This window comes from Periophthalmus magnuspinnatus, chromosome 11 (genome assembly GCF_009829125.3).
Source record: "Periophthalmus magnuspinnatus isolate fPerMag1 chromosome 11, fPerMag1.2.pri, whole genome shotgun sequence".
In the NCBI taxonomy this organism is placed as follows: Eukaryota; Metazoa; Chordata; class Actinopteri; order Gobiiformes; family Gobiidae; genus Periophthalmus; species Periophthalmus magnuspinnatus.
Window position 1 is genome coordinate 12,927,538 of NC_047136.2, and position 24,736 is coordinate 12,952,273.

The 24,736-nt window shown below is 38.7% G+C and overlaps 2 protein-coding genes across 2 annotated transcripts; one reads left to right on the forward strand and one right to left on the reverse strand.

Annotated features, from left to right (window-relative positions):
• Positions 1-1,968: 1,968 nt before the first annotated feature.
• Positions 1,969-17,884, reverse strand: zdhhc3b (zinc finger DHHC-type palmitoyltransferase 3b). The gene is made up of 7 exons (XM_033975569.2): positions 17,507-17,884; positions 13,198-13,518; positions 12,558-12,682; positions 10,066-10,162; positions 9,897-9,978; positions 6,189-6,319; positions 1,969-5,479 (listed from the first exon to the last, which is right to left on the reverse strand). The coding sequence occupies exons 2-7, from the start codon at positions 13,498-13,500 to the stop codon at positions 5,321-5,323; spliced, it is 897 nt and encodes a 298-aa protein (XP_033831460.1). The 5' UTR covers positions 13,501-13,518; positions 17,507-17,884; the 3' UTR covers positions 1,969-5,320.
• Positions 17,885-19,319: 1,435 nt separating this feature from the next.
• On the forward strand, positions 19,320-22,388 carry exosc7 (exosome component 7). Its single transcript, XM_033975145.2, has 8 exons — positions 19,320-19,416; positions 19,543-19,644; positions 19,779-19,873; positions 20,216-20,381; positions 20,465-20,535; positions 21,062-21,185; positions 21,555-21,710; positions 22,266-22,388. The coding sequence occupies exons 1-8, from the start codon at positions 19,360-19,362 to the stop codon at positions 22,368-22,370; spliced, it is 876 nt and encodes a 291-aa protein (XP_033831036.1). The 5' UTR covers positions 19,320-19,359; the 3' UTR covers positions 22,371-22,388.
• The last annotated feature ends 2,348 nt before the right edge of the window (positions 22,389-24,736 follow it).

The window sequence follows — 24,736 nt, forward strand, 5'->3', positions numbered from 1 at the left end:
ACAGGGGAGTGCTTGACATTAAAGGAGCTTTCTTACATATCAGACATTATAATATAAATGCATAATGGTAGCTCTTTGGTGTTGAAGCCACAGCAGCGACGCACAAAGCGATCCAACGTGCTTCCAGCTGCCTGTTGAGTTATTATTGTGTCCTGTGAATTTCTGTACATCCCTGTAAATGTGACCTAAAGTACTTTTCATTTGCAAAACAGTGGTAAACAGATTTATTTAAGGAAAGTAGTAAGTAGGAGAAATGGTGCTGTGTTCATCTTGCATTCGTCCACATTTATCCCTTGTGGATGAATAAAGTTTGTTAATGTTTAAGAATATATAGAAAAAGATCTATATATACTCAGCAGAAACAGTGGGTTTGAAATCTCTCAACTATAGGTCAACCAATGCTTTAGGGTTTTTCTGAAATCATTGTGATGGTGATTTGATTTAAGAATGATTTTGTAACAGTATCATTCTCTTCAAAGTTATCTCTGTAAACACGTCCAGGGACAATAGCACTAGAGTGAAGACTTGCAAGTTTTAAGATTTATAGCCTACATGATCATGAAATGAATAAGATAGGATATATTGTCGTTTGTAGAGGAAATTGTTACTCAAAAAATTACAACCATTCAAACTGTGCTCCTGAATTGATTGCAAAACATATAGCAGCTATTAAATGCAATGATTTTAGACCTCCACTACAGCCCCGTAATGAACACAACACCATCCTCATTCATTTGTATCAGAAGTTCTTTGCCTTCATTTCTTACGTGTCTTTTCGGTGCCTGGTCTGATCCCACTCTCACTGTAAACACTTCTGCAGAGCATGGCCTTGAGCACGACTTTCAAGTATACTTCAATAACACACTTAAATGCACTGGACACTGTAAAAGCTAAGATATCACAAACAAGGGTATGACAAAATGCATGTCAGATATTCAACTGGAAACTAACTACAAAATGTGATCTTTAAGTCTAGTCCAGTGCAGCGATTTTAACTGGTGTCATTGTGATGGACCAATTTCATGTGGTTTGTCTACAACTTATCAATTTGTAATGACTATAACGACACTTCAAATGGGATGTTTTAAATGAATTTAAATTAATCTTGTTGTGTCAAAAGATTAAGATGAATTTTGGTACCACATTAGACCACTGTAGTGAATTGAAAATGGGCCAAAGCAGATAAATGTTATTACACTGCAAATAAATGATGTATTGAGCACAAATTGTTTAAATAAAATCAATGCATGGTTGGATATATTTTCTGCAGGATGTTGCTCCTTAAAATATTCCTTGGCAATGATTAAATCCGTCCATGTGTCTTATTGAAAATGTGTAAAGTGTAAATAAATAGTGTTAATAGAAAACTGGCTGTGAATAGGTCTCTAATGATGAGACAACAATCACTGGTGAATTATGAAATAAACATTTTCATCTGAAATGCAAATGTGTCCAAATCTCGTGATTATTTCATATTTCAATAAACAATTCAATATAGAATATGAGGAGCAGGAGTAATAAACTAAACTGAATCTACTCTGGCCACACAGAGGTACAACTTTAAATGTAACTTTCCTGCTTGTCTCCGTGGAAATGAGATGAGATTACCTGAAATGTTCCCCAGTGTAGCATTAAACTTGTCTATCTTGCATAGGTTAGGGTTAGAGCTCTTACTGCGCGTGGGGGTGCCTCTCCACAGATTAACTGTAACTTGGCCTGGTGATGTTGCACTATTGTCTCTAGAGATCGATCAGTTTAATGCTGGACTGTGGAACATTACAGGCAAAGCAATAGCATCTCCATGGAGATGAGTAGATGGCAGACTAATCCATCAGAAATAATGCACCTTTAAGACTTGATAGTTATCTGCGAGCTCTGAATATAACTAATTTACTAAACCATGAATTAAAAACAGACACACTCCACCTAAAACCATTCAACAAAGGTAATAATAATTCAGTTAAAGTCTTTATCTGTTTGTCACATATATATTTTATTCCCCATTCAAACAATAACAACAAAAGCAACATTTGTGGCCAGTCAGCACAAACAGTCCACATAAGACCACTTACACACATACTTAATATGAGAAAAACAACAAAGCTGGTGTGTTTTATGTGTAAACTGTATTCCAGCATTTAAAACTCATTTTAAAAGCCTACCTCTCAATCCATTTGTTTATGTGTTTAAGCTAATTTGGCAACAGATGTCAGCAAATTCAACATGTCTTTTGTACCTAAGGCTCGTCAAGACACTAGGAAAGGCAATTTATACAATTTTTTTTTCATTTTGTTACCAGTCAAACGTTATAACTATCACTTCTTTCCTTGGACCACTTCTGATAACTTGCGTAGCATAGTGTATCGCAGAATTAAAGATTTTCAGTCTTGGTTAAGCCTCTGTCAAACAGTGAAACAATATTAATAGTAAATACTATACTAAACAGTAATAAAATCTCACATTTCTTCCCTAATACTGTCCACTGCCACGGTGGACTAAACCAGGTCTAACCCATCTGGATTAAACCAGGACTAAACCAGGTCTGGCCCATCTGGACTAAACCAGGTCTGGCCCATCTGGATTTAACCAGGTCTAAACTAGGACTAAACCAGGTCTAATCTAGCAGGCCTAAGGATGCATTCATACTTGTCCTGGCTTGGAGCTGGTTTGAGCCTAATTTGAGTCTTAATGTAGACTTAGTTTGGCCCTTCTAGTCCTGGTTTAGGCTTGGTTTAGTCCTGGTTTACTCCTGGTTTACTCCTGGCTTGGTCCTGGCTTGGTCCTGGCTTGGTCCTGGCTTGGTCCTGGCTTGGTCCTGGCTTGGTCCTGGCTTGGTCCTGGCTTGGTCCTGGCTTGGTCCTGGCTTGGTCCTGGCTTGGTTCCAGATTTAATCCCTGGTTTAGTTCCATTTAGAACCAATTTAGATGTGGCGACAGTGCAAGTGTGAAAGTTCCCTTAACCGAACTGAGGCTAAACCAGGTCAGGTCTGAATCAGGAATAGCCCAGGTCTAACCCATCAGCACAAAATCAGGTCTAAACCAGGACAGACTCAGGAGTAACCGAAGTCCAACCAGAGCTCTCAATCTCGTCAAACTCCCTTAAATCCTCTTCTTTGACTTCTTTCTGTCTTTCTGTATCTAAGAGGAAAAAGTGTCCACTCTCAGGTGCCATGTTGAAGATATATTCTGTTATTCAATTCACTGGTCAGCAAAGTCACACCTGCTTGGTAATTTTTCACGTTTCCTTGTTGAGTGGGCACAAATCTGAACATAAAATAAGTGACAGTTTGTTGCTACTTGCTCACGGCTTCTGTAGAACGTATTGCTTGTTTGCCTGATGTTTTGACCAGAGCTGGTGATGTAAAACCAAACAGGTAGTTACAACAAAGTCAGTTTATGGAGCATCTAGTGTTTTGCCTCTTCCAGATGGCCCTCACAGTGATGGCTTTGCTAATAGTGTTTATTTTTGTCATGCAATCAAGTCAGAGGAGCACAGCTGTGATGTTAGCCAATAAGGAAGAGACACTTTAAACTTGGCATTTAAAACTTAACAGAAGCAAAGTAAAGAAAGTACGAAAACTGTTCTGATTACTCATAATACAGTGATGTTAAAAGAAATTTGGTGAGGTAATCTTATCTTTGTTTAAATGCGCACTGTCTAACTTTTCTGGTGAGGGTCCACTTTGCTTCTGCTTTGCCTGGAATATTCCACCTACTTGTCTCCATGGAGAAAAACAGCTATAATGCCTTACGGTGGAACATTACATCCAAAGAAATCAATAACATCTACAGAGAGATAGGGAAGAAGGTGGTGGACGCTGCACCAGAAAAGTCACATAGTGCACCTTCTAATTTAATCAGTTTGATTCACATTTAGACTTCCTATGAGTTAAGTTTGTATTTAGAATTTACAGTCTGGTTCAGTTTAATCTTGTTTAAGTCAAATCCGGTTTGGACCTGGTGACACTCAGAAACATGGTGTGACAAAGTCGGTGAAGAAAGCTGATTTAATAGTACAACTATACATGATTACCCTGAAAAGTTTTATTATAATTTTTTTGTAAACTAAATGGTAAGTTGGTCTTCTTTTTCTTTATTGCGCATTAATAACACTTAAAATCAAGGAAGCAGACATGCCCAAAGACAAAATGGCAATATGTACTGGTGGAGAGAGGAATCAAACACCAGATTTAACAGTAGTTGTCGTCTCATCTAGGCTCATTTTAAATTATTAGAAAGTTAAGTCAAATACTGAACACTCTGGCCAATCATAACTTACTTTTGAGTCTAGTTTATACACTTTAATAGCATAAATAAGTTTAAGGGTAGTTTTTTTTTGTTATAAAGTAATGTATCCACACAAATTAATGAAATAATAATTCTCTATCGCTATATATCCTGATATTTTTAAAGCTTGAGGTGTGTTCAAATGCCAGGTCAAAGTGAACAATATAAACTATTAAAATGATCAAATAATCCATTATTATTACCCAGTATAATCCAGTCTCATCCTGACTGTCATATTAAGGCAACAATGACAAATATCTCTAAAATCTAAGGCATTTTTTTTCCAGCATTCGACAGAACTAACTACCGTATTCAGCAAGTGACAAATGATTACAGTAATAAAGGAAGACAAAAGCTAGGCACAGGTTCAAATCTGACCTGGTGCTTTTGGGCAACAACATTCATTTCACATTATTGTCGAGGATTGTAGAAATGGTTTGACGTTTTGGTGATACCTTCAGTCACTTTTGTTGCTTTTACTGATTTTAAGTGCTCAGTGGTTTTGTCAGAGTTTCAGAGTTATGAAGTTGTAATGTGGAAATTTGTGTAAGAGTAAAACAGTTAAACCGGTACATCTGAAGAAATTAAAATACAATGGAACATAATTAACTAAAAATAAATAGTTTTAAGTATTTAAGTAAAAGCCATATGCACTATTTATATAATTTAGTTATGTAGAATTTATTGTATATGGCTTACCTGTTTTCTTTATCTTCAATATGCATTTCAGATTAGGTCACAATTAAAATAACTAAACGCTAAAGTGTGCAAAGGCTACACAAAATGTTATTTAAATTTGACTTAGTGTGATTTGAATTTAATAGCTTAATTAATTATTTCCAGAGTATTTTATTACTTAAGAAGCACCCATACTTCCAAAATCTCTATCAGCACCCAACAAGAATAATAAAAAGAAAACGTGACACTTAAAAAAACATATTTTCAATCAAGTTTACAATAGAACACCAAGATATATCCATAAAGAAAATATATAAGAGTGGTTTCGGAGTTCATATGTTATCATTTATCTTTCCTCACACGATGTACTGGTAAACGTCTGCTTTGCCGTGGTCCGGGGTGGCAAAAGGACTGAGCCAGGCCACTGAAAAAGGGTGTCCGAAAACCACCTTCATGTTCATCCATTTGGACTTTTTGGCCCATCGTCGCTCCTCTTTCTTCAACTGCTCAATCCCCTAAAGGTTAAAAATCAAAAGGAGGATCTGAAGAAGCCCTGTTTCTATAATTACTATATCAACTTATTCAATAAATTACAAATGGGACAATATTTTTGGACTCAATGTTCTCCTTTAAAGCTACCATCTGTAATTAGACTGGCCAATCCACCTCTGTTGTATTCTCACATATCACCACTAGAGGCTGTCTATATTACTGCTTTCTGACACCAGCTTTGGACTGACAGAAGGGAGGGGGAACAGGTTTCACATCTGCCATCCACTGGTGAAAAAAATAAAATAAACTGGATGGTAGGTAAAATGGTTTCTGTAGAGGCTGAAAATATCAACAGGAAGCACTGACAGTCACAGAGTATAGGATTACTTTGCCAGATTATCCTTGTCATGAGTCATTCCTGGAGGTGATGATTTAAGGATACATGTCATGAGAAAAACCCTGTTTGAATTGGAGGGTTTGTCAGTAGAATAACCGGACCAAACTGATTTTATTTAGTCCAATTTATAAGGATTTTCTGTTGCAATATATTTCATTTGGTTGTGCATATGTAAATCTGTGTAACCCTGCTACATTTATATGATGTTACCGATGTATTTTTCTGTTTACATATATCTAGATTCTTATTGACTAATCCATATTTTTATATTGTCTTCTTAGTTAATAATAAATAGACGATTGTATAAAAAGAATGATCAAGTTTTGGTTACTCACGGTCTCATCAGAGCAGATGGAGTGGACCTGAGTCCCAAACATCACAGCGGTGAAAATGAGGAAGAGCAGCCCCTCGAAGCACAGCAGGATCAGCAGGATCACAGTGGCCGGAGGAGAGAAATTACTGCACTCTGACACGAGAGGGAGGCAATAAGTAATTAACATAAGACTCTCACACACATTATCAAAACCAGGACTAAAGTAGAACTAGACGAGTCCAAGACTAAACCAGGAGTAAACAGGGCAAGATAAGTAAAAAGTAAAAAAAAATAAATAAATAAATAAATGGCTTGACGATTTTGTTACGACAATCATATTTTTTAGATAATTGAATGTAATTTTCAACATAAAATAATTATGTTTTTTCATATGTCCATGTGGTATTATAGTAGACTCAGTGTCATTCATCAGGGCAAAAAAAGGTCCTACTTTGTCCTTTTCATGTTGTTCTGGATATTTTCAGGAGTAATACTTGAATGAATCTAGTTCCAATAATAATAATAATAATAATTTAGTACTTGGAAATCAATTTCTTTGACAAGTTGACAACCCTATCCGACCAGGACTAGACCAGGACTAGACCAGGACTAGACCAGGACTAGACCAGGACTAGACCAGGACTAGACCAGGCACAAACCATCCATCCATCCATTTTCTTCCGCTTATCCGGGGCCGGGTCGCGGGGGCAGCAGTCTAAGCAGGGACTCCCAGACTTCCCCCACCCCGGACACGTCCTCCAGCTCCTCCGGTGGGACCCAAAGGCATTCCCAGGCCAGCCGAGAGACATAGTCCCTCCAGCGTGTCCTGGGTCTTCCCCGGGGCCTCCTCCCGGTGGGACATGCCCAGAACACCTCCCTAGGGAGGCGTCCAGGAGCCATCCTGAGCAGATGCCCGAGCCACCTCAACTGGTTCCTCTCGACGTGTAGGAGCAGCGGCTCTACTCCGAGCTCCTTCCGTGTGACCGAGCTCCTCACCCTATGCCTAAGGGTGCGCCCGGCCACTCTGCGGAGGAAACCCATTTCAGCCGGTTGTATCCGCGACCTTGTCCTTTCAGTCATAACCCAGAGCTCATGACCATAGGTGAGGGTAGGAACGTAGATTGACCGGTAAATCGAGAGCTTTACCTTTGGGCTCAGCTCGTTCTTTACCACAACGGACCAATACAGCGACCACATCACTGCAGACGCTGCACTGGACATCGAGACTAGCTCTGGGGACTTGGAATGTCACCTCGCTGGGGGGGAAGGAGCCTGAGCTTGTGCGGGAGGTTGAGCGTTACCGGCTAGATATAGTCGGCTTCACCTCCACGCACAGCTTGGGCTCTGGAACCCAACTCCTTGAGAGGGGTTGGACTCTCCATTTCTCTGGCGTTGCCCGCGGGGAGCGGCGGTGAGCTGGTGTGGGCTTGCTCATTGCCCCACAGCTCAGCCGCCACGTGTTGGAGTTCACCCCGGTGAACGAGAGGGTCGCGTCCCTGCGCCTTCGGGTCGGGGACAGGTCTCTCACTGTTGTGTCGGCCTACGGGCCAAAGAACAGCGCGGAGTACCTGGCCTTCTTGGAGTCCCTGGGAGGGGTACTAGACAGTGCACCAACCGGGGACTCAGTTGTTCTCCTGGGGGACTTCAATGCCCATGTGGGCATGACAGTGTAATGACAGTGACACTTGGAGGGGCGTGATTGGGAGGAATGGCCTCCCCGATCTGAACCCAAGTGGTGTTTTGTTATTGGACTTCTGTGCTAGTCACAGTTTGACCATAACAAACACCATGTTCGAGCACAAGGGTGTCCATCGGTGCACGTGGCACCCGGACACTCTAGGTCGGAGGTCGATGATCAACTTTGTTGTCGTGTCATCTGACCTCCGACCGCGTGTCTTGGACACTCGGGTGAAGAGAGGGGCTGAGCTGTCAACTGATCACCACCTGGTGGTGAGTTGGATCCGCTGGGGGAGGAGGAAGCCGGACAGACCTGGCAGGCACAAGCGCATCGTGAGGGTCTGCTGGGAACGTCTGGCGGAGCCCTCTGTCAGAGGGGTCTTCAACTTCCACCTCCGGAAGAACTTCTCCCTGATTCCAGGGGAGGCTGGGGACATGGACTCTGAGTGGGCCATGTTCTCCACCTCTATTGTCAATGCCGCGGCAATCCCCGACCCCGGTGGTGGACACCGGAAGTAAGGGATGCCGTCAAGCTGAAGAAGGAGTCCTATTGAGCCTTGCTGGCTCGTGGGACTCCTGAGGCAGCTGATGAGTACCGGCAGGCCAAGCGTGCCGCGGCTCGGGCAGTCACAGAGGCAAAAACTCGGGGTTGGGAGGAGTTCGGGGAAGCCATGGAGGAGGACTATTGGACGGCCTCAAAGACATTCTGGCAAACCGTCCGACGCCTCAGGAGGGGGAAGCAGTGCTTCACCGGTGCTGTTTACAAAGCGGGTGGAGAGCTGCGGACCTTGACTGGGGATGTTGTCGGGCGGTGGAAGGAATACTTTGAGGATCTCCTCAATCCCACTGTCACGTCTTCCGAGGAGGAAGCAGAAACTGGGGACCCAGAGGCGGACTCGTCCATCACCCTGGCTGAAGTCACTGAGGTGGTTGGCAAGCTCCTTGGTGGCAATGCTCCAGGGGTGGATGAGATCCATCCTGAGTACCTCAAGTCTCTGGATGTTGTGGGGCTGTCTTGGCTGACACGTCAGCCAAGACAGCAGTCGGGGACAGCACCTGTGGAATGGCAGACCGGGGTGGTGGTCCCTCTGTATAAGAAGGGGGACCGGAGGGTGTGTTCCAATTACAGGGGAATCACACTCCTCAGCCTTCCCGGTAAGGTCTATTCCAGGTTACTGGAGAGGAGAATCCGATCGATAGTCGAACCTCGGATTCAGGAGGAGCAGTGTGGTTTTCGTCCTGGTCACGGAACACTGGACCAGCTCTATACTCTCCATCGGGTCCTTGAGGGTTCATGGGAGTTTGCCCAACCAGTCCACATGTGTTGTGTGGATCTGGAGAAGGCATTCGACCGTGTCCCTCGTGGTGTCCTTTGGGGGGTGCTCCGGGAGTATGGGGTCCGGGGCTCTTTGCTAAGGGCTGTCCGGTCCCTGTATGACTGGAGCAGGAGCTGTGTTCGCATTGCCGGCAGTAAGTCAGACCTGTTCCCGGTGCGTGTTGGACTCCGCCAGGGCTGCCCTTTGTCACCGGTTCTGTTCATTATATTTATGGACAGAATTTCTAGGCGCAGCCAGGGGCCGGAGGGGGTCTGGTTTGGGAACCACAGGATTTCATCTCTGCTGTTTGCAGATGATGTTGTCCTGATGGCTTCATCGAGCCAGGACCTGCAACAGGCACTGGGGCGGTTTGCAGCCGAGTGTGAAGCGGTTGGGATGAGAATCAGCTCCTCCAAATCCGAGGCCATGGTTCTCGACCAGAAAAAGGTGGTTTGCTCTCTCCGGGTGGGTGGTGAGTCTCTGCCTCAAGTGGAGGAGTTCAAGTATCTCGGGGTCTTGTTCACGAGTGAGGGAAGGATGGAGCGGGAGATTGACAGGCACAAACCAAGTTTTTAATAAGATTAAACTGATTAACCTTATGATAAACAGAATAAACAGAGATTTTTCAAGGACATATTCAATTCAATTCAATTCAATTCATCTTTATTTCGGACTCGTGGACATAATATTGGCTAAAAGGTGAATTTATTTGTATGAAAGTTATAGAAGATTCTTACTTGCCCAGTCCTGTTCAAAACAGAAAACAAAATGGAAGGCCGCCATAATGAGAGCGTGGAAGGAGATCAGTGCAATATACATCTGGAGATGTAATAAATATATATATTTATAATCGACATTGTTAAGATTATTGAAAACATTTACAATTATTATTAATAAATCACTTACAGTGAAAAGAACAAAGTATTTCTGGTTGTTCTCTCCCACACAGTTGTTGACCCAGGGACAGTGATGGTCCATCTTTTTAATGCAGCGCTTACAAACACTGAAGACACAAAAACAAATATGAGGATTAAAGGGCCTGTACCTGATATATATAGTAATAAGTCCACTGTGTGCTGTCTGTATCCAACTAGAAAGCATTTTATTGTCTGATTTTTTCCAGGTAAGTCAAATGAGAACATCTTCTCATTTGCAATGACGACTTGGCCAAGACGCAGTATTGCAAACCGTTTTAAATGAACCAGTTGTACTTTTCACATTTTTAAGACAGGAAAAATCAGTTACAGTGCCTTTAAATGATCAAAACAAGCACAAGGTTGGTTATATTGTTGATTTTGAAACAGTGAACTACTTCAGTGTTATAGAGCTGTTGGAGTTTTGGTGATGCTGTTAAATGTTTTGGAAATGTTGTCCAAAGCAAAGCCAATATAAAATGTGTGTGAAGCTTTTTCCCACTTACCCACAATGCAGAAATATATAATGGAGCTTAAAGCATTTCCAAATTGAATAAGGAGATGAATAATTAAATACTAAAAGACTCTTGTGGAAGGAGGCAGGAATACATCTTGTGTTTGGTATAACTTTCTAAATTTTTCTCTGTTGGACTACTTGACTGTGACACCTGCTTGTCTCAAAGGAAAACAGATACATTCCTTCCAGACAAAGCCACATAATCTCCATGGCTTTGCTTGGAATGTTCCACAGTATCTATTCTCCATGGAGACAAGCAGGTGACATCACAATTCATTTTAGTGATTAAAAAAACTGTAATTGAATAAATGGAAAAATATAGACACATTTAATGCCATGTGTGGAGAATTGCAGGCAAAGCAATAGAATCTCCGAAGAGAAAAGCAGGTGGCCAACCCTTCTATCAGAAAAGTTACAGAGTGCCCCTTTAAACACAGTATGTTGTGTGATATCATGTCTTGAGAGGAGACCTTCCACCCACAAAACTAAAATAATAATTCCCAGAACAATCCTGCTTTCATTCAAACTGACAGCGTTTCTCCCTTTGAGGCTGTGGATGACTCACTGCCTTTGAATCAATTACTCTGCAGTGTTTTTGCTCTTTTCAAGTCTCAGATCCCGGGAAACATCAACCCGTAGGACTCCTTATTACCAAGCTGTGAAGTCTAATGGGAAATACAATACAGTAGTACAGTATATTCTCTGAGGAGCAGATGAGACAAGCACATAGGCCGGGTGCATGACATTTTAAAGTTTGTAGATCATTTGAGGACAGGAACCTAGATAACTCTATGGTGAAATACTGTTTTTGGAAGAAATACCCAAACAGATGTCTATGTTTGATCTAAAGATTTTTATTATAAATGGGACCACAAATATATCATATTATTCTTCTAATTTAAGGTGCATTCACCCCGTTTTAGTCTTGGTTTGGTACTAGTTTGAGCCCAGTTTAATCCTGGTTTATACATGTTCTGGTTCAGACATGTTCTAGTCCTGGTTTAGACATGTTTTAGTTCTGGTTCAGACATGTTCTAGTCCTGGTTTAGACAAGCTTTAGTCTTAGTTTAGACATGTTTTAGTCCTGGTTTAGACAAGCTTTAGTCTTAGTTTAGACATGTTTTAGTCCTGGTTTAGACAAGCTTTAGTCTTAGTTTAGACATGTTTTAGTCCTGGTTTAGACATGTTTTAGTCCTGGTTTAGACATGTTTTAGTCCTGGTTTAGACATGTTTTAGTCCTGGTTTAGACATGTTTTAGTCCTGGTTTAGACATGTTTTAGTCCTGGTTTAGACATGTTTTAGTCCTGGTTTAGACAAGCTTTAGTCCTGGTTTAGACATGTTTTAGTCCTGGTTTAGACAAGCTTTAGTCTTAGTTTAGACATGTTTTAGTCCTGGTTTAGACATGTTTTAGTCCTGGTTTAGACATGTTTTAGTCCTGGTTTAGACATGTTTTAGTCCTGGTTTAGACATGTTTTAGTCCTGGTTTAGACATGTTTTAGTCCTGGTTTAGACATGTTTTAGTCCTGGTTTAGACATGTTTTAGTCCTGGTTTAGACATGTTTTAGTCCTGGTTTAGACATGTTTTAGTCTTGGTTTAGACATGTTCTAGTCCTGGCCCAGTCCTGGCCTAGTTTTGGTCTAGTCCTGGTCTAGTTCTAGGTTTAGTCACAATTTTGATGTGATGTGTGTGTAAAGTATCCTAAAAGTCCTTTCAACTGTTTCATTTTTTAATATTATAGTAGTATAGTAATATTATAGTAACAACAAATGTCTTCTTCATTGATTTAGGCTGAAAGTATATATACTGGACTTGGTGCCAGTTTTATTTAATTTTTTTTATGTTAAACCAGGTCAAAACTTCTAATTATTAAACACTGTCTCTTGACAATGTTTGTGATGTGTAGTGAATATATCCCTCAATGGGACGCTTACATAAGGATTGCCAGTGTCCCTCGTGTCCCTGTACCTGCAGTGGTGTGCCCGGTCGGGTTTGATGCTGCAGCATTTGGGACACTTGTATACCACCTGTCCCGGTTTGAGCTGCAGACTCTCGATGAATTCTTTGGTCGCATTCCCCTTTGGCACAGCTCCCTGGAAAACAGGAAGGAACAGAAAAGTTACAAGATATTTTATAATGGTATAGTTAAATAAATGCGACCATTAAGGCTGGACAAAAAATAAAAATATTAATGCCCTTACAGATTTTTAGCATCATTTTACCTCAAAGGAACAAAGCATGAGTTGTTTTGTATTTTTGATAATGAATATATAACAATAATGAATAAAGTTCTCACAAAATATATGTTTTTTCACAATAGCAACAATGGAAATTAAAAGCTATAATAATTGTGGATATGAATCATTTTATTAAAGAAAAGCAAAAAATAATAAATAAAAGTAATTACAATATACTTCACACTGAGCACCTTAGCTTCTTCCAGTTACTTAACCTTAACTTTTATTTAAATACTGTATGTGGTATGGACAATATGGCTGGTAGCTCATACAGTTTTTTGTGTTTACACTTCATACATACATATACATATATCTCTGTGTGCTGTGAATAATTCAACTTAATAGCAGGACATTAATAGGTCATTACATACCGGGTCTGTGCACATGGCCCTGGCGTGGGAGGCTAAGGCGAGGAAGGCCAGTCCATTAAACAGGACTCCATTGAAGAGACTATAGGCCACGTTTTTCATCGGGAGCAACATCACGAAAACCACCACGAACTCTGCGTATAAGACCAGGAACCAGGTAATGATCCCGCACACAATGCCGCACCCGTCCCGAATGAACCACATGGTGTCCGAGGAGGTGCGGGGAGGGGGAGGGGCACAGTGTTCGGGGCGCAGGTATCCAGGCTGACGCTCGATGTCCCGGGTGCGGTGGGCGGGACTCTTCATTCTCAATCCAACCTCATGCTGAGAGAGAAAAGGAGAGAAAGGGAGATGATACTAAGAAAGTTAACGGACAATAGGGCTGAATAATTTTGGGCAAATCTAATAATGGTACTTCTGACAAGCACTGAGATTGTGATTAGACTTGTGGTTTATGTTTTTACGATTCTGCACATTTTAATATGCAAGAACATTTGAGAGAAGACTGAAATATGAACTGCTAAACAACTAATAAACAAATCCTATTACCATAATTTCCGAACTTGTTTGTGCAGATATAAACTACGGGGTAAGCTTATTTTTTTACACATAAAACCACATAACATTTTTGCTGGGAAAATTATGTTACCTAAATTGAGTGTTTGCAAATCACTAAATGTGATGATTAAAATTTGAGTTTTCAATTACAATTTATCTCGCAGCCCTAATGGCCAGTCTGAAAAAAAATATATATACAGTCAACAAATACAAAATTGTATTCCTTATTTAATCCAAGTTTAGTTTTGATTTATTTGTTAATGTGTGTACTCATCTTTTACAAGAGCAAACATCTCCTACTACACATATCATAAATGTTATTTGTCATTTTGTGGAAGGCAAATGCATGAATGCTTTAACCTATATAAAAAAAAATGTTATCCAAAAGTCTCTACATTAAGCTCACAAATCAACCTTACCTTTCTATGAGGATATATCTGAGTTCGATACTGCCACATAACATATTCAGCTTTAAACTTTAGATGAATCAGCATTTTAAGTTATCAGACAATAGACTTTTGTGACTCACTCTTTTCTCATCCAGCTAAATACAATAGAAAGTCACAACGTCAAAATTATGCACCAGGACAAAAAGTGACTGTCCACAGAAAAATATGACTAAATTACTGAAAAAAATAAATAAATAAAATCTTCTTCAAAGCTGCAGCCGATGAATAACGCATTCCATTTAGTCCTCTGTGAGTGTGAGCACAAAGACTGGCTTCAAAAACAGGCCAAAATGTCAAAAAAATCAGAAAAGGTCTAGTGTTACAAGCAGAAAACTCAAAACGAGATAAGAGGCTGTATCTGGAGCAGGGCAAAACAAAATGCACTTTTATGTGGTATACAATTGTGATTAGATTTACAATTCATAGGATTCTGTTCAAAGTTTACATGAATTGTAAAAAAAAATTAAATATGAACTGACAAACTAATACAAGAATCACATTTCAGAACATGTGCAGACCTAAACGAAAATTTTGTTGTTTGTGGAGGAAATGATGATTAAAAAAAAAAAAAAGATGATGAAAATTGCAGCCGTTGCGATTTCCTGATTGCATTTATTCAAACTGAGATTGTGATTCAATTGCAAGCTACTGTGGGAACAATAACTTAACTTTTGGGATCTGACTTAAGTTTGATTAGTGCTGGTTTTAGTTCCTAGTATTTCCAGTCCTGGTTTTAGTCCAGGTTTAGACCCTCTAATATTGTTAAAGGCGCACTTTGTAACTTTTCTGATGGAAAAAAGTTACATAGTTACATAGTGCACCATCTGATTGTCTTCATGGTGATGCCATTGCATCCTATTCAATGGCATTATATGACATTAAACTTATTTATCAAACAGGTGACATCACCAGGCCAAGTTACAGTTCAGTTCTGTGAAAAGGCGATCCTGCTCACAGTAAGAATGCATGTTTTTTCCAAGATACTTTGTCAGCAATAAAAACCCTTAGTTTAATAAATGTTTAATGCCATACTGTGGAACATTAAGCAGCAATTAAGGAGCAATAACATTTCATTGGAGACAAGCAGGTGGCATATATCCTCCAGCAGAAATGTAATAGTGTACCTTTAATTTAAGCATTGTTAATAAATAAATTACATTTGAAACACGATAAACTAGTTTGAGAACCCATTACATTTGAGACTTGAGGGACAATATAATCTCACTTTTGTCTCCAGATTACTTGGGAAACACTAATGATCCTTGAAATGAAACATCTCCCCAGAGGAGAGACAGAATTACCCAGATTTAGTGAAACTGCTCAGACCATTACCTTTGCCTCTTGTTCAGGTTGGTCCAGCTCTAACAATAGCCTTCTCAAATTTCACTGACCATCTATCACTTAAGCCAGGACCTGTTTTGTGTTGTCAGCTGATTTTTATCTTCTTCTTTTAAACTGATAAGAGGCTGTTGGATGCACAGTTTGAGCAAGTCTCCACTCAAATGACTACTAACCATGTAATTGTCAGTTCATGTGTGTAATACCACTAAAGATACATTATTTTTAAAGATGTATTACAAAGACAAAGATTCATATTATCATTTTATAGGTTAAAGCTGCCCATGACATAACTTGGGTTGGAATGGTTAATCAACTAACCGCAACCATAAAATTTGTATTTTGATAACTGAGAAAAGACTCTGAAACACATATGAAAAGATGATTTTACAACAAATACAGTGGCATTATTTTAATCAAAAAATTATTTCAGATTTTCATCAATAATATACTTTTTTTAGAAGCCTTCAGTATTCAGATAATGTATTTTAAAAGTCTCTTTTGACTCATCAAAATATTAATCAATATTGGTTTACCAAAATAATCAATAGTTGCAGCCCTAGACATGACTACTTAATGATCTTATTTTAATAAGTGATAGTACAAAGGTCATGAGAAATTAGTGATATGAATTGCTTCCTTCCTAAATTTAGCTGATTCACTCGAGTAAGACTTTCAGGTCCAACTTGTTTCAGCAAAGACAATGTTAAGATTAGAAAAGTATGCACTCATGAACAATGAGTACAGTGACACCAGTCCACAGGTGTGAAATGTATAATATCACAGCTATTCTAACTTATATCAAACTAATCACACAGTAATTAAAATGCAATTTATGTTATTGTCATTTGTGCCTTTCTTATCTAAAATCTGCGAAAATCTAGGCCTAATCATTATCAGTATTAAGCTATCTCCATTTATTGTAAATTCACTTGCAAAGACATTTCCTTGCAAATGCAAGGAAATGTCTTGCTTACAAGGAACTATAGTTTAAATCCAATAAAGAGCTTTTTCCACTTTGTCAAAATACCACACGTTTACTTGCTTTAGCGCCTCTAATAAATTATAGAGAGCAAACCCCTCTATACTTTCTATCTGACATCCTAGCACTGGCAGTGCAGTGATTGGGTTATGAAGGGGCCACAGAGAAAGCAAGGGCCTATGGGATACAGAGAGGAGACAAGAACACTTCTTGGTGAGATAAATTAACTAATTACCACTTAAATGAAAACCAATGGAACTGACAACTGTAGATGTGACTAATGAAAATGGAGAAATTGCAAAGCATTAATTTTCTCTAAAAGAGGAAGAGAAGTCAAGACACCAGTCAACTAGTGGTCAAGTTTGTTTAACAGTTATGTCTGTCTGTCTGTCTGTATATTCCCCATTTTTACTAAAGCTGATTTTTAGACAACTTTATTGTGTCTAAAATGTATCAGATTATAATACTAGTATTGGCAAGCAAAAGTTTGAATGGGTTTGAATTATTACAGGGCAGGCTATTGTTTTGACCGGATTTCTTTTTCTGCACAAGGATTATAATGACTAAGTGAATACCAATTGAGTATTTAATATTGTAAAAACAACACTGGTATTTGGCATTATTGACATAAAAGCTTAGGGTAAAATATATGATCTCAATTGGCTTAACATACACAATATGTATAACCTACTGGAAGACCTATACTAATCTTTTAATGATTAACAAATACAGACCCACACCTTTACCTTTCCATCCACAGTCAATAGGGTGATCTGACCTCTATCCTTTTGCGATAAAGACAGCGATATATATTCAGAAACAAAAAATAACACTGTAGCTTTATTACACACCAATCTACCGGTGAATAAAGGTTGCTATTCATTCATGAGCAGGAAGTGGCTCACTATCACGGTACATCCAGCTGTTTTAAGTTACAAAATAAAACATTTTGCAAGCATAAATTGTACCTCGTTTGACAACATACCTCACACTCCCCCAATTCGTTCACAAAGTTTGCAAGTGGCTCTTTTATTTAACGTCCAGATGAAGTAGGAGCAGTCTTGTTCTTCACCGATCGCTGCTAACGCTTCCCCGGCTAAAGCGCTCTCTTCTCCGGGTTACTGTGGTTTGGAGCTCCGTGGCTCGAGTCCACTCTCACCGCCGCCCTTTCTGTTTCGATGGCCCGCTAAAACTTCCACCTGACCGTATGCTAACGACAGGGTGGAATCTTTAAAGAGCAATGTTGCTCAATTTATCCGTGGTTTCAGTTTTGGTAGGTTCAGAAAAGGAAATTTAGACGAATAACTGAACAACAACACGTACAGCCTACCAGGAAGTGTGCGCGTTTAACCAATCACTGCCCTGAATTTTGTCTGTCAGGCTATAAACAGGAGGGCAAGCAGACTAACTGTAATAAAACTGGTTTATCTACCTAAATATTAATATGAATCATTTATTGTATTAAACACTGTCTCTAGTCTAGTCTTATAGTCCTAAATTCAGTCCTGGTCTAGACGTGGTTTCAGTTCTAAAATTGATTTTAATCCAGGTTCTAGTCTATAAAACTCTGACTTAATTGCTAAAACATTAAAATAATCCTCCATTGTATTAAATAGTATGTAGTACAGTCTACTCTAGTGTCTGCAAGTCTTAAAGGGTGAGAATGGCAGGACAAACTTGAATCATGCATAGACCCACCTTTGATGGGTTATGCAAATTCACTGGTGCAAAGACACCGGCAAGGCAAGTTTATTTATATAGCACAATTCAGTTCGTACACAAACTAATTCAAAGTGCTTTACAGAATAAGAAAGGCATACAATTGCAATACAAATAAATGAAAAACATACATTATTATACAAGAATTATCATAAAGAGAAGAGTGCAGACTACATACCTTTTAAACAGAACCGTTTTGAGCCTGAATTTGGACATTGTCAAAGTATAGGCCTGTCTCATCTTCAGGAAGACTGTTCAAGATCTAAGATGCATAAAACTGAAACACTGATTGTCCATGTTTAGCCTTAAATCTCTGGGCACCTACAGGAGGACCTGGCAAAAGGCAATGGATATGGTTTGTCATATCACAAAAGAGTTATGTAATCTTTCATCTCATCACTGTATTTAAGATATGCAAAGGAGCAAGCTGGGTGCTATATTTTTTGTCTATGAAACTAAATTGTGCTTGTGGGCTGTGTTATTACATGGGTCATTAAGGGGAAAAATGCATTTTTAATTTGTTAGATCATCGTAACTCAATTGCAAAATAATGACACAGAACATGTATTATCTTGGATTTGATAAGACACAACTCTGAGTCATTCTGTTGTATTTTTATTTTATTTGCCAAAGTCTCGGTAAAACCGATGCCCTCCTGTGGAAATAAAAGAGGACTGGAGGCAGTGTCTTCACAGCATTTACTGCGCAAAGCAATTATCAACAGAATATTAGTTATTTCTTCAATACAGGCTCAGACCTTTCGTGGACCCGCTGAAACTCCCAGTCCAATCAGTCACTACAGTGTCCCACGGACAAGCCCCACTGTCCCACTCATGGAAGTAAAATAAATTCATATTAGATACTTGGTCCCACCTTTATCCAATCACGTAATGCCATGAACTTCATAAAATAACAGAGCATTTATAAAAACAGTTGAGCATTTCACAGGAACAAAGTGACTTTTTAACATTTACATTACTGTGGGTTGCTACGATACTATTGACCTGTATGTTCATTGATAAGTATCGTTTTAATGGCACACGCCCCTTTCGCCGGCGTCGCTTGTTGATGACGTATAATGCCCGCGCCACAGACACACGCTGGTCTTGTTTTTACAGAATGGCAACAGTTCAAGTTAGCGAGGCTGAAAAAGTCTATATTTTACACGGCATACGGGTACGATCCTGCAGTTTTACTAATAAATATGATTCCTCTTTGAAATGACCGATACTTGAAAGTACTGCATGTTTTATTCACGTTATAAGGCTGTAGTTTCATTGTGAACACATCTGTTGTCCTTAGGATGACTTAAGGGTGGATGGAAGAGGCTGTGAAGATTACAGACACATGGAAATTGAAACTGATGTTGTGTCCAATACAGACGGATCTGCAAAAGTCACACTGGTAAAGCAAGGCTGTCCTCCGGTCTACTTTTAGCAAATTAATCAGAATACAGTGTTAGTAACTGGAAGTAATGCTGTTTTTCATTTAAAAATTTGTAGTAATAAATAAATGCAATTATTCTGTATCCACGTCAGGGACACACAGCGGTTCTAGTTGGGGTCAAGGCTGAAATAGGAAAACCACGGCCCATGTTACCAGATGAAGGATATCTGGAGTTCTTTGTTGATTGGTAAATATTTAGAACTAGAATTTATCATAACAGTATGAAATAATGAAAGGGTTGTGGTTAAAAACATGAACATTAAAACAATACCTATTATTCACATACCATTTGTAGAAAGATCTGTGATTCAACTTCCACAAGGAGGTAGTATTGTAACATTTATTTCTGTGAAAGAATTAAGTTATTTTGTCATTGTCATTACTTATTTAATGTCTCAAAGTACACAAATTTGGATAAACAAAAAGTAACATTTAGGTATAAAATCATAATGCCAATAAAAACATTTAAGTATGCATAACATTACACCCGTTTACAATCATTATAATTTTGGTTGACCTCTGTTATCAGTTCAGCCAATGCAACTCCTGAGTTTGAGGGCAGAGGAGGTGAAGAGCTTGGGACTGAGCTGAGTAACACTTTGTACAAAGTCTTCAACAACAAAAACAGTGTAAATCTGAAGAGTCTGTGTATCCTCAAAGGAGAGCACTGCTGGGTTCTCTACGTCGATGTTCTTGTGAGACACTGGCTATTATTTGACTTTACTGTAAAAATACCATTTATTGATATGATAAACAAACAATACTAAATGTTTTACAGCTTTTGCAATGTGATGGAAACCTGTATGATGCCATTTCAATAGCAATCAAGGCAGCTCTCTTCAACACAAAGTAAGTTGGAAAGAAAGGTATTGGTCAATATTAATACATCAATTATAATACATATACAGTATTTTATAGGAGTGTTATAAGGTATATCTTTACTGTTGGGTGGTAGTAGCCTAGTTGATGAAATACCAGAATACATGATACTGTTTATACTATGAATGTGTGGCTGGTGTGCACAAAAAGACTACCAAGTTAAAACCTAAAGAGCTAGTATCCCCCAGAGTCCACTTCAGATCTCTCAGATGCGGTGGAATGGTTCACTTTAGACAGCAGAGACACTTGCAGCCTGTACCAATCCACTCCAAAGCGAACCAGTAGAAACAAGGCTTTTGTAACTCTACCTCCGAGCAACTCAGTGAATGAAAAATGCATAACTTTAAAAATCTGAATAAGCCAAAACTAAACCTGGAGTATAGCATGACTAAACTAGGACTAGACTAAATCAAGTCTACATCAGGACTAAAGCATAAGACCAGGACCAAAGCAAGTGTGAATGCAGTCATAAGATTAATGCATTACTTTTACACAGGATCCCAAAAGTGCACATATCTTCTGATGATGAAGGAAGCAAAGAGATTGAGCTTTCAGATGACCCTTATGACTGCATGAGATTGAATGTGGAAAATGTTCCATGCATCGTTACTTTGTGCAAGGTAAATTGATTACATTTTTAAATAAAAAATAAAATGTGAACTTTGAGCAGAATCCTATTAAAAATAAATCACAAATCTAATCACAATTGGAATACTCACAAAAATCACAATTGGGTATTTTTCCAAAATAATTCAGCTCTATTCTGAAATATACAAGATTATTGTATATCTCAGTTGTCTTGTGCTAAAGAATGTGTTTATAACGTGTGCTTAGATGTTAGAACTGAATCCTCATTTGAAAACATAAATCGTAAATGTAATCAGAATTGCAATAAAAAGTAAAATAATAATTACATTCCCTCCCAAAATTGTGCAACCCTAATTTCTATTAAATAACCTACATTCATCTTACCTATTGTGTGTGGACAGGTGGGGCACAGACATGTGGTTGATGCGTCGCTGCAGGAGAAGGCGTGCTCTGTGGCCAGTCTGCTGATTGCAGTGACACAGAAGGGCACAGTGACCTGCCTGAGGAAAGTGGGAGGAGGGAGTCTGGACCCAGAGTCTGTGTTTGAGATGACAGAGGTGAGAGCAACCATCTGGGCCCCCTGCGGCAGATGAACATGAACATAGTGTCATCAATATTTAACAAAAGTTATTTTTAGTGCTGGATAAAACTGCATACAATGTCTAATATATAATGAAATTGACATTTAGTAGTATGTAGTATGACTCTTTTATCATTAATTCAATTACTGCGCCAATCCTCCAACAAAACAAAACATTAAATGAATGCTCTTAATCATATGGGTATTTGTACTGCCCCACAAGCACCGAGCAAAACTTAGAATTAAATCTTTTACCTCAGGTCAACTTGGTAGTACTTGAATTCTGACTAAAATTCTTGTGATAATTTGTTTTTGTTTTGTTATAATTGAATAGCTATACTTGTCAATCTAGTTGTGCTAACAACAATAAGATTCTTGTTTGTCATTTTCCCTTTGGGAGCACCACTAGATTTGTATATAAATCTAGTGGCGATGCCAACTATGTGTCTACTACTGTTTCTGTCCCTAACCTTCAATGGTATTACAGTACATTAACAAAGTTATTATTGACAAAACAATTGTCTCTCTCCAGACAGGAAAACGTGTTGGAAAAGCTCTGCACGCTCCACTCATGAATCTTCTGCAGCAGGAAGAGAAACTGGGAAAGACGAGACAAAAAGTCGGATTTCTTGGATAGAACCAACTAATACACTTTCCACTTTTTTCTAATAAAATTCCTTAAAATATATTTGTGTATATTTTTTGCTTTGAAATAGACATCCTATTCTGACTAGACCTGACCCTAGAAATTTAAATAAAGGCTCACTCATTGATGTAATCAAACCCCATAATTATAAGGTAAATGTTGTTTTTCCACTTAATTTTAGTGATCATTGTCCAATTAGATGTATTTAAAATAGTCTGTGTAATTACTCCTTAGTGAAAGCTAAAGTTAAGTCTGTCAAAAAGTTGTAGGAGTGAAGATGTTTCGCTGCTCATCCAAGCCACTTCTTCAGTTCTGGTCAGATTACTGGTGGACACTGCCTTATAACTAAAGGGAGGAGCTAACTACACTGAAACTTTATACCGCTATTATTTACAGTTCCTGTATGTGGGCTAGGTCTATTGAGCTACACTGAATGTGCACTGTGCCTGAGACATAATTAGCATAATCATTCAGCATTAATGGCCATACTGGCTAGCTCTATTGTTCACTTTGCTTCCTTTGTTTGCTTTGGGTCTGAGTATGGAGTTATATATGGAGGACAGGTGATGTCTAAGGCCCCCATTCCTGTTCAAGGAAGGATTGTGTCTCCTAACAAAAATTGCTTCTTTAACTCCCCTCTCAATCCATTTCTTTTCTCTGGGAACATTTAATACCAGCTCACATGACTGCATAAATTTAAGGACCACCAAAACTGCACCAAAATTGAGACAGGAAAGAGGACTTTTAGCTGTTTTACTTCATAAAAATAGAATACTGAACACTCTGTGGAAAAGTGAAACTGGATACTCTGGTGACACAATCGCAATTTAATAATCTGGTAACAAACTTTTATACACACACCTGCACCTGTTTATAATATTTTGTACGGACTTGTATACCTGTTTGTTTTGTTTGTTTTTTCTGCTTGTATTGTATTTTAAACAGGGCACCCATGAAAAAGAGAGCCCAAGTTCTCTCTGTATAAATAAAGAGAAATAAATCAATAAACTAAATCCTGATCTCTACAAACAAATACAGCACACAAGGGTTACTGTGAAGCAAAGTAACCAGTAATACTGAGTCCACACAGTTTGGTCTCTCCATCTTCTGTCCTGTGCCACGTGTCTGCCTTTTTAGGAGGAGCAGATGTAACCTTGGCTAGGCGCGCGTTTCTCTCACCATTTTGGACCAGTTCACAATAAACTCAACATCATTTGCCAGAACTAAAGTAACAAGCTCTGGCAGAAATAAACTTATGTAACAGTTGAAAATGCTTAAATTCAGTTAAGGTTAAATTCAACCAGTATTTACTTTTTGAAATTTTTTTTTATTTTTATCAAATGTCACATACCATAAAATTATAGATCTCTAAAATGCACCATGTAACTTCTACTTTGATTGTTAGTCACTGCTACTGTTGATGAGGTGAAATGTTTACTGTACAAATTTGTCTTAAGTTAGTTCATAGCTGGGAAATGTTGTTGAATGTTACTTTTTAGTTCAATTTTCATCAACTTTTCATCAATTATTAAATTAATTTATCCAAATACGTTAATCTGGAATTACTGATGGTCCATTATGGGTATTAAAGGTACAGTTTCTAGTGGAGGGTATTCCACCGGTTGTTATTCATTTGGTATGTTCCACAGTATGGCATTTTATTCTTTCATTACTGGTGTTTCTATAGCTCAAATAATATTAAAAAAAATGCATTCTCACCGTGAAAAGGCTTGCCTCTCCACAGATCTGTCCTTTAACTAGCTCGAAGGCGCCACCTGGTTGTCTTCACTGAGATAGATAGAAGATAAGATGGATAGAAAATAGAATTTTAATGCCATATTGTGGAACCTTCAAGACAAAGCGGTAACAACATGGTCACAAGCATGTGATGAACTGTCTTCCAGAAAAGTTACACCTTTTAAAAGACACATTATTTTGGGATAGAATTTCCACTTTTACAAAATAAAAGACAAATTACTGCTTCAAAGTTGTTTTTTTTACATCTCCAGCCCAAAGTTGTTGATCAGACCAGGTAAAAATTCATCACCAGCTCAGAGACACTGGTCAAATCTTCCAGTGTGATTTTGGACAGTTTATTTCCTGCTTCTCTGACACCAAAATGTCAAAGTTGTTTAGATATTTTTTATGCCACATATTATGCAGCGTTTATTTTTCCACTTTTTTCTGAACTTGGATAAAGTCATGGAAGGTTACGTCAGGTTTATAGTGTCCTCCTCTGCAGCCAGTCCCCACCTGTTCCCCAGACCAAAGTTTGTTGAATCGGTCTTTTGTCTGGAGCCACATCACCAGGCAAATAGTTTAGTTTTTTTCCCTCCAAACAGAGGCAGTTAAAGTTT

What these genes read in the sequence shown, in the direction of transcription:
- zdhhc3b (XM_033975569.2), bottom strand. Translation starts at nt 13,500, where the DNA reads ATGAAGAGTCCCGCCCACCGCACCCGGGACATCGAGCGTCAGCCTGGA. An exon ending in GACCGGGCACACCACTGCAG is followed by an intron (nt 10,163 to 12,557) that starts GTACAGGGACAC and finishes TTGTGTCTTCAG; the next exon opens with TGTTTGTAAGCGCTGCATTA. An exon ending in AATACTTTGTTCTTTTCACT is followed by an intron (nt 9,979 to 10,065) that starts GTAAGTGATTTA and finishes TTACATCTCCAG; the next exon opens with ATGTATATTGCACTGATCTC.
- exosc7 (XM_033975145.2), top strand. Translation starts at nt 19,360, where the DNA reads ATGGCAACAGTTCAAGTTAGCGAGGCTGAAAAAGTCTATATTTTACAC. An exon ending in ATATTTTACACGGCATACGG is followed by an intron (nt 19,417 to 19,542) that starts GTACGATCCTGC and finishes TGTTGTCCTTAG; the next exon opens with GATGACTTAAGGGTGGATGG. An exon ending in GCAGCTCTCTTCAACACAAA is followed by an intron (nt 20,536 to 21,061) that starts GTAAGTTGGAAA and finishes ACTTTTACACAG; the next exon opens with GATCCCAAAAGTGCACATAT.